The sequence below is a fragment of the Phoenix dactylifera genome, chromosome 1, assembly GCF_051530095.1.
Source record: "Phoenix dactylifera cultivar Ajwa chromosome 1, Ajwa_hap1_PhDact_Kaust_v1.1, whole genome shotgun sequence".
NCBI classification, from domain to species: Eukaryota; Viridiplantae; Streptophyta; class Magnoliopsida; order Arecales; family Arecaceae; genus Phoenix; species Phoenix dactylifera.
In genome coordinates this window covers 66,098,506-66,108,190 of record NC_143190.1, presented here as the reverse complement: position 1 = coordinate 66,108,190, position 9,685 = coordinate 66,098,506, and the positions used below count along the sequence as shown (strand labels likewise).

The following is a 9,685-nucleotide window of genomic DNA, read 5'->3' as shown; positions in this document are numbered from 1 at the left end:
GTAGGACTAATATATGTCTACATGTATCCTCACATACTCTTTCTATGTAAGCTCTAGCATCCTTGCCAAGTTATAGGTATAAATCAATTAAATCTAATCATAAGCATTATGATCGGTCTGTGGTCAATCTCAATGGACTCATGCTGCAATATCCTCTAGTTCACATGAGCTATGAGTTGGATCTGCTTTAATACTTTTTATCACAACTAAAGTCTTCATTTAAAAAGACTAGCTGAAAGGTATTATTAATTTTTTTGGACATCCAATGTATAGCTAATATGGGACTAAATATGCATCCGTACGTATCCTTACAGTTTTAGACTAGAATTGTGTGGGCTAGAATTGTGTGGTCTAGTCCTTTCTAACATGCAAGTTCACAGCCCAAGGGCCCACCAATCTAAAAGACACTATCCAATGGTAAATAACATCACACCGTTGCGGCCCACAGGGCAAATAACATCAATTAACGCCAACACCGGATCAATAAGTACGGGCGGCGGTCGTGGCTTTGAGAGAGAGAGAGAGAGTAGAGACGCAGCGCGAGAGCTTTCCTACTTTCGGTTTTTTTTTCCCGTGAAGTTTGCCCAGCCCCCAGGGGAAGGAAGGAGAAAAGACGGAGAATAATAAATAAAAAAAAGCCATAGAGAGAAAAAAAAGGAGACGTTGGTCTTCTTTTCTACTTTTGTTTGGATTACAGGGAGGGGAGACGTCAGGATTCCAGATACTGCTCAGATTCAAAGAAGGCGGTCGTATCGATTTGGATTCGCTCTTTCTCCATCTTAAATTCCTTCTCCACGTGAAAGTTTTTACCGAGGACCTGAGGGGGAAAAATCTCTCCTTTATCTCAATCATTTTGGAGAAGAGAGAGAGGCCGAGGGGATTAAGGGGAGGGGGGGACGGTAGGATTCCAGATACTGCTCGGATTCAAAGAAGGCGAGCGTATCGATTTGGTTTCGCTCTTTCTCCATCTTTAATCTCTTCTCTACGTGAAAGTTTTTACCGAGGACCTGAGGGGGAAAAATCTCTCCTTCATCTCAATCTTGTTGGAGAAGAGAGAGAGGCGCCGAGGGGATTAAGGGGAGGGGGGGCGTTAGGATTCCAGACTACTGCTCGGATTCAAAGAAGGCGAGCGCATCGATTTGGATTCGCTCTTTCCCGTCTTAATCCCTTCTCTACGTGAAAGTTTTTACCGAGGACCTGTGGGGGAAAAATCTCTCCTTTATGTCAATCTTTTTGGAGAAGAGAGAGAGAGAGGCCGAGGGAAAGATATCTCCTAGTTCATTTCATTCGTTTGGAGAAGAGAAAGGAAACGAGGAGAAAAATCTCTCCTTTATCTCAATCTTTTGGAGAAGAGAGAGGGACTCAGGATAAAAAATCTCTCCTTTATATATTCTCTTGGAGAAGAGAGAGGAACAGAGGGGAAAATCCTTTCCTTTATCTTAATCTTTTGAAGAAGAGAGAAGGATAAGGGAGAGGTTGAGTAGAACAACGATGGAAGAGGTGGCTACGAGCAAGTTCAAGAGGATTTGCGTCTTCTGTGGCAGCAACTCTGGCAACCGAACCATCTTCAGCGATGCAGCTCTTGATTTGGGTCACGAACTGGTATGTTTAGTTGCTGCTCCTTTTTCTTTTTCCCATCTGGGTGATCGAAAGATTGGGTTGTGGGAGCTGGGAAACCATAAAGTTTTAATCTTGAAGTGACTTAAATCAGAGATGAGGACTTGAGTATTGGTTTTTTCTTTTTTTATTGCTGTGAATGGGGTTTCCTCCTCCTCCTCTTCCTCTTTTAAGCTGGATTGTAATGTTTAGATTGGATGATGGATTAATGGTATTTGATTTTGCTTGTCTTTATATTTGTTTTGTTGTATTTCTTGGATGTTTGCAGGTGAAGAGAAGAATTGATCTGGTTTATGGTGGTGGGAGTGTGGGACTGATGGGTTTGGTCTCTCAGACAGTATATGATGGAGGTTGCCATGTCCTTGGGTAGTTACCACACAGAAACTTTGCCCCTTTGACTGCCTTCTATATTTTGCTATCTTATGCCTTCTCCTTTCTTGCAACCACTTATTAGTGTTTTTAAAAAAAATAAAGACAACTGCTTGTGTTTTAAATTTACTCGAATGAATTCATGCAGGGTTATTCCTAAGGCTCTCATGCCCCTTGAGGTATGTAATTGTTTTGTGTAGCCATTTCTTCTTTTCCTTTTTGTTCGTTCTGCCATGTCCTATATTTCCATGTTTTCTATGTTGTAAATCTTGTTTTTGAAAGAATAGGCATAGCAAATTGTTATATCTTTCCCTGGTCTTACATACTCGCGCTTCGAAATGGATCTGTTCGATGCAAACTTAATCTTATGCCTTAGATCTTATCCTTTGGTCTCTTAGATCAGAGACTTTTAAGCCCATGTGAGGCATATGAAGGCGGCACAGTGGTTAATTTGTAACTGGTAAGGGAATCATAGGTGGATTCCATCTGATTTTGGTACTTATTCAATAACATTGCATCTACCTTCTGAATTATCAATGTCCATATCATATCGGTGGTATCTTGGACCTAATTAGATGCAATCCGAAAACTGTATTAATCTTTAATTATGTACAATGTCATTCCTCGTTTCATGATTTTTTGGAATTTTATACTCCTTTTACACATGTTTTCCAGAGTATCCTCCTCCTATTGCTCATTATTAATAAGAAAAAAGGCCAGGGACTGTTAATATATAAGGATCCTCTTGAAATTAAACTGTCAGCCCTTCATTGGATTTTCAGCTTTCTATATGAGAGCAACAATCTAATAAAAGGGCTTTTGAATTATTGAGAGATATATAACATGGAAGGGATGATGACCTTATGCCCTTCCCAGATTTGACACGATACATGTTTTTGAGTTGATATGTGCCGTATGGAAAGCACAATCAGATGTGGACTGAAGAAAGAATGGGAAAGGGAATTTTCTTATCCATCATTCCTCTCCTCTTTCTTGTTATTCATTTCAAAAATGCACCGAATGGTGGAAATTTATCTTCGCAGATATCTGGCCAAACCGTCGGTGAAGTAAAAACTGTTTCTGACATGCATGAGCGTAAGGCAGAAATGGCTCGAAAAGCAGATGCATTCATTGCCCTTCCTGGTAAATCCTCACCAGATCAAGTTTAACTTGAAAGCAATTATAAGCAATAGTTTCATCTCAATAATTTACTGCATTTACTTTGGAATTCCTAAGGTGGATATGGAACAATGGAAGAATTGCTGGAGATGATAACATGGTCACAACTCGGAATCCATAGTAAAACGGTGAACGTCAATTGCTTGCATGTACATATTTAAATTTTTTAATGAATTACAGGTGATAATACATTTCCAATTTGTGCAGGTTGGGCTGTTAAATGTTGATGGTTACTACAATTCCTTGCTTGCACTATTTGACAATGGGGTGGAGGAAGGTTTCATAAAACCAGCTGCTAGACACATAGTTGTTTCTGCTCCAACCGCAAAAGAACTGCTAACAAAAATGGAGGTTAGCTATCCTCATTCTTAAATTCGTTGCATGAATTTATATTAGTTTCCCCTGCTTCATCTTTTTGTTAATTTGATTCTATGCAGCATTTTTTATGATAGTTTTAGCAAAGAGCAACAATTACCACCCTAACAATTGTTTCAGGCCTTATTCTTTTTATTTTGTTCTTCCATTTGAGTTGCAGGAATATACTCCATTGCACCAAGAAGTTGCTCCTCGTAAGAGCTGGGAGATCGGACACCTAGGTTACTCAAAGGCACCAAGTCCATGACATCTTGATCCTTCTCAATATCATTTCTTTCCAACCTAATGTGATTCTTTCTTTAACAATTGTATCTGAGAAGCCTCATGCATGGGCATAACTGTTTATGGGATGTGTTTCTTATATCATCCAATGATATCCTAATAAAATTATCGTTGCCTTCTTTATTTTTTCATATGAAGAATAAATATTTACCTACTTTTACCAGCAATCTTGTAGTCGAGATCCGAGCACAGTTGTACCTGATGTAAGACGTAATACCCGTACCAATCTGCATCCTTAGAGAGGAATCCCATCTTTTAACAGTCGTGTGCTGTCATGTATCAGAATGCAAGGACGTGCTTCATTCTTGCCTTTAATGCAATCATGTGTTCGTGACTCTGTGTGGAAGGCCATATAACCCTTCTGCATTAGTTTTGCATTAGAACCATGTTTGACAAATTTAATAACAATATCAAAGTTGCATACCATATAATTGCTTCATCGTTTAGCGGAATTGGTTCCATAAAATCTATGGTTTCCAGATTCAACAGACTTCTCTGTAATATTCTCCAATATTGGTGGAAAAAAGCGCATGGTGAGATGCTTCCCCTAGAAATACAACCTTTCTCTAGAGCTGGTCCTTGGTTCTCTTGAGCTTGTAGATACTCTTTTTACTTTTTATCCTCTCTGACCTTCAGAAGCTCTCTGGAATATTGATGCATTATCCATACCTAACAAGAAATCATTACTGTGCTTTTTACTGGTCCAAAATTGCTGATTTTGAGACTTCTAAGATGCCTTGGGTGGAAGGGATGGTCCAGAAGTTTTTCTCTTCTTTTTTTCTGGTAGGTGCCTTGGGACCTATCTAAAGCTTAAAGTTGGTGTTGGCTCTAAACTCTTATCAGGGGTTTGGTAGGCCTTGGGATGCCCCCTGGTTCTGCACCTCTGAAAACAAAATGTGGGATTGCTGTATGTGAGTTCGCTTTCATCTCCTCAGCCATGAGGTGTGTCTGTGAGCTCTGCAGACATTAAGACGCTGGGGATGACTGCTTCCATCACGGGATATGAATCAGTAGGAGTTCTTGGTCTTGTTTAATGGGACCACGTCCCCTTTCAGCCAAAACAAGTTATAATGTAACGTGCGACGATGTTCCTTGTAATCATTTGCTCTAGTTGCTATCATCATAATCAGCACTTATAATTAGTATGCCATCAACTTCTTATCAGCAACATCTTGCATTCATCAACAGGTCATGAGGACTTCGGAATGCACTGTCAGTTCTCCTCCTCCTCCTCCTCCTCCTGAAAGACCATCCTCCATGAAGAAAAAGAAAATAAAATTATCATGAAATAGTGATTTTTTCATGATCTTGTAATGTTAAGAGGGCCATAGACCGGTGGTGGCCGGGTATACTGCAGAGATCTAATGAATCTTTTAGCTTCTGCTGGTGTATGAGTGTCTTTGTATGCTATTGCCAGTGCCACCGTACGATTGCCAGTTATACTGCATGCAGGTGGTGAGTTGGACATTTTAAGAGTCCAGTTGCATAATTTATTAGAAGAGAACAGGTCATGCCAGATCGAACTTGCTCGAGTTTGTTTTGTTTCTGACACTTGCTTATGGGCTTCATGTATACGTACAGTCCTCGAATCCATTAATTTAATCAGACCTGGTTTTCTATTACCTCATGTTGTGATGAATGCATCAATGTATGGGTTTTAAACTGATGCTACATGTTTGTCTAAGATTATTAGGTATGGTTAGAACATATGATGCAAACGAATCCAAGATTCGGACTCGTTATGGGATTTTGTAAGTATTAAAATTCGTATCTTGTGATGAACGTCTCTTTCTTCGTAGCAAATCATGCCGGCAATATCTCCCAATTTTTGAATTTTATTTGGCGAATACTAATCAATTAGAACGTTTCCTAGCTCCGAGTGATTAGATTAAGGTTATAAGCAGACCTACCCATGTTGCTGAATCAAGCAGAAATCATTTCTATTTTTCTAAATGTTAGGTGATGCATGAGAAAAGGCGGCAAGCAGTTTTTTTTTAAGCAAAATGTCAAATATGATTATAATAATATAAGTAGAGTGGTGAACCTGGATAAATATGTTAAACATGTCAAGCAGGTCGAGTTTTATCAATTTCATCCATCTTGTCGATTAATTATCTTTTTCTACTTAAGACATTGACGAACCCCTAGTTGCCTACATAATTAACATTCCATGCTTACTGTTATAACATCGTTCGATCCAAAAGCCACCGAAAACATTTTGGTCTCATCCCTTTATCATATACTTCTCTCTGCTGCTCTTTTTTTTGTATTATACTTCTCACGCATGAGGAAAGAACACCTCTAAAATCTAAAATTGCTTTGGTTTTAATGACTATTTTAAATGTTGTTTCATATATAAAAATTGATCTTTTATATGATGTTCCTCAGAGAAAAACTTATATAACATGTCAAAGAGGAAGGAAAGGGCAATGTTACTTTTATGTTGAGAATTTTTCTTATAAAAAAAATCAAGTTATATAATAGCTTCGAGCATGTTCCGTCGTAAAATCCTTCCGATCAATGTTAGATTAGGCAGGCCTAATTTGGAACACTCCGAATCTGCCCTGCAGGGTATAGATTAGGTGCACTTATAGCCCAACTATAAGGTACAATATGCTAATATTTAACCATGTTGGTCATTATTAATTAATATCGGATCACCCTAGTAAAACTCTAGGTATGCAACCCTAAGACATGGTGCTTTTCTACTAATTAGGGCCTCCTCACTAGGACCTACTTGTGCCTGTCAAGCCCTTAGGAGCAGACATTGGCCACATGCAACCCATAAGTCTGGTCAATGTTCATACTGGATGGTTAAGATAACCTGGCTACTGCATGCATTGGCCACTATCATATAAAGGGTTTTTGGCAGAATCCATTTACTTGGTCATTGGAGGCAGGTCGGATTTGATGCTTTTGGGACCATTCTGGTTGTTGATGCAGATGAAAAAGAATTGATGCTTTACGTATCATATTATCAAAAGATCTGATGAGCATCAGACCTGCATGACCAGTATTTTGGAACCAAATCTGCCCCAACTTAATTGAATGCAAAATGAGCTGGGTTGATGATTCATTTGGGCCAGATCCAGTTAAACCTTTTAAGGTCTTACAACAGGCCTAGCCCAAGGGATTCTTACCCAAGATCAAAGATCGATTTTTATGAGGATATTCTTCCCAGCAGGAGGGGGCCATTGGCAATTCTCTCTCTCTCTCTCTCTCTCTCTTGAACATATGTTCAATTTCTTTTCCTTTCTCTCACTATCTCGCTTTCTATTCGGAGCATGACATGGTTGTGCTACAGAAAGGTGCAACCCATGATAACACATAGCCAACATCACATGTAGCTTCCAAATCCATCTCAAATATAGTAAAATAAATAGAAATTTAATTTCATTATCCGATAAATGCAATTACCAATACTGGTTCAAAGCGTTTAAATCTAAATATAAATACCAAACTCATAATTCTTACTATTCAGAAATTCACTAACTACAAATTCATAGTCAAAGAAGTAAAGTTTTGCTCTGCTCTGCTTCATACCAATATTTCTTTTCTCATAGTTGTTTTTATGATCTGCACTTCTTAGCAATCTATTTATAAATATAAGACCATAAACATGGCCAACCGCCTATATCAAAGCATGAACTTTCTTCACACTACTTTTTCCTCAAAGTTGCTGAATCCTCAGCCAAAAGGATGCTACTCAAATCCTCGAGTCTCTTTAGCTTTGCCTACGTTAATAAGACCTCGATGGCAATTCATTTTAACATAACATGCTTGAATTTGTCTTTCCTCTATGGGAGCGCTATCGTCCAAAATATGGACGAGTATTGAGTGGAAGAGTAATAGTTCTGCAATTCCTGAAACTGATTATATAGTTTAACATATAAAGCATGTCACCAACTTCTGCTAAACGGCGTTATTCAGACAGAAAACCAGGCCGAAGGATATTTAGGGCCTTGGGCTATGTTTCGTTACTTAACTTTGGAACATTATTGTTCTAATGAGATCATCACTAACAGCACAGAAGCAGCAAAGACTCTTGAAGAAAGTCGCAAGGAAGAAGACTCCCTAGGCGTATCTTTTGGTGTCAAAACAATGTGAAGAAAATGATGGCGACCAATTCCGAGCATACAGCTTGAGCTGTTGCTCACGTTCGATCTTATACGGTGCATGGCGAAGATTCTTTGCTTAAATTGGATGGCAGGATAAACTTCATTCCAAAGTCACTTAGGATAATAGGAATAGCCCAAAAACTTATGCCTATTTTTAGTGCTTTTTCCAAACTTGTAACAAACCCAGTCACTCATGACCACAAAGCAGCAACAGAAACATCTTCGGAGTGCCCAATCCTTCCTCACTCCCTTTATTTCGGATCAAGGAGCTGAAAGCCAATGAAGAAGATTAGCCAAGGCAACAAGAAGAGAAATAACCAGTCCTTTTTCTTTCCCTTCCTTCAATCTCTCCAAACATCAACAAGCCTATTTATGTAGTCGGAGACAAGAAGGTCTATGCTTATCGAGCAAAGAAAGGAGAAGAAGAGAGAAGCAAAGGCCCACTGGAGACCCTCAGCAGCAGCTGATCATCCCATCTTTTTCTCGAACTTCCATGGCAAGAAGGACACCTCCTTCTGAAGCCAACACCTTCATCCATCCATCACTTCTTCTCCCCCTCATCGCAGCATGGGCTGCAGCTTCCATCGCCATCTTCTTCACCCTCTGCATTTCTCATCATCGCAAGTCTTCAAGACCGAAACCACAGCCACAGTCATCACCTTCAGCAGCATCAAATAACTCGGTGGAGAAGACCAAGCCAGCAACAGAAACAATCGAGAGGTCGCCGCCGCCGCCGCCGACACCGGCAGTGATCCACGTCGAAGAACAGGAACGATCATCACCAACATCAACACCTGCGGAGAAAACGGACTTGGTGATCGCCGACGTCGCGATACACGGACCAATCGGCCCAAGCGTGCGGCCGTCAGCTTCGAGGCGAAAGCTGTCGATGAGCCTCAGCATGAAGCTCCCTGATAAGTTATCTAAGATCAAGATCAATAGAAAAGAACGGAGAGAGCAGTCGGTAGAGGACTCGATTTGGATGAAAACTATAATTCTTGGGGAGAAGTGCAAGGTTCCGAGCGATGATGATGAGGCGGCGGCGGTCTTCGATGACAATGGGAACAGACGCAGGAGCTACCGGCCAAGGACGCCAAGGTCGCTGCCGATCTCTCGGAGCAATTCATTTATGGGAGTTGAGCAAGGCTGTTCTTGAGGTCCACTCATGGTGTCGTTGCACAAACTTGTCTTGGGATCCGCTGGTTCGTCAGCATCTCAGACTGCAGGAGTTTCTTGAGGTGAGGCATTTCTAAGAGTTCATTGTTCATGAAGGACAAGCGCGCGACTTGGACCAATGTTGCTCTACTTATGTTCTTCTGTTTCTTTATGTTTTTCGCTTTTCCTCACACTTAAAATACTACATATACCGAATAATAATCGCTATCCTAGTGAGGCATTTCTCAGAGTTCATTGTTCATGAAGGGCAAGCAGTCGCAGCTTTTTTTTCTTTAGAGAGAGGTCGGGGTTTAATTATTTATCTAATTTAACAGTTACTACCTTGCCTCCATTCTAGTAAAGTCTCCATATGCACAATTGGGTTGTTAGAGAGAGAGAGAGAGAGAGTTGCTTAAAGTGTATCTGACAAAGGGGTTGCCCGAAGTTTTCAGCTTTTATCACAAAAAAAATAAAAGAAGATCCAGTTACAGATTAGGAACGAATGGCAATGCATGGTCCATAGGTTTAATTTCTATTGCTGCAAAATGAACACGGGGGCGACCGTCGGCTGAGAAGGAGGAGCTCCGGCG

At 40.2% G+C, this 9,685-nt stretch overlaps 2 protein-coding genes across 2 annotated transcripts; both read left to right on the top strand.

The window, feature by feature from the left end:
- The first annotated feature begins 516 nt into the window (after positions 1 to 516).
- LOG8 (Putative lysine decarboxylase family protein) lies at positions 517 to 3,945 on the top strand. The gene is made up of 7 exons (XM_008777692.5): positions 517 to 1,602; positions 1,886 to 1,983; positions 2,135 to 2,165; positions 3,030 to 3,129; positions 3,223 to 3,293; positions 3,373 to 3,516; positions 3,701 to 3,945. The coding sequence occupies exons 1-7, from the start codon at positions 1,492 to 1,494 to the stop codon at positions 3,785 to 3,787; spliced, it is 642 nt and encodes a 213-aa protein (XP_008775914.1). The 5' UTR covers positions 517 to 1,491; the 3' UTR covers positions 3,788 to 3,945.
- Positions 3,946 to 8,309: 4,364 nt separating this feature from the next.
- LOC120110357 (uncharacterized) lies at positions 8,310 to 9,096 on the top strand. Its single transcript, XM_039125174.3, has one exon. The coding sequence runs from the start codon at positions 8,434 to 8,436 to the stop codon at positions 9,094 to 9,096; it is 663 nt and encodes a 220-aa protein (XP_038981102.1). The 5' UTR covers positions 8,310 to 8,433.
- Positions 9,097 to 9,685: the final 589 nt, after the last annotated feature.

What these genes read in the sequence shown, in the direction of transcription:
- LOG8 (XM_008777692.5), top strand. Translation starts at nt 1,492, where the DNA reads ATGGAAGAGGTGGCTACGAGCAAGTTCAAGAGGATTTGCGTCTTCTGT. An exon ending in TGCATTCATTGCCCTTCCTG is followed by an intron (nt 3,130 to 3,222) that starts GTAAATCCTCAC and finishes GGAATTCCTAAG; the next exon opens with GTGGATATGGAACAATGGAA. An exon ending in TCGGAATCCATAGTAAAACG is followed by an intron (nt 3,294 to 3,372) that starts GTGAACGTCAAT and finishes CAATTTGTGCAG; the next exon opens with GTTGGGCTGTTAAATGTTGA.
- LOC120110357 (XM_039125174.3), top strand. Translation starts at nt 8,434, where the DNA reads ATGGCAAGAAGGACACCTCCTTCTGAAGCCAACACCTTCATCCATCCA.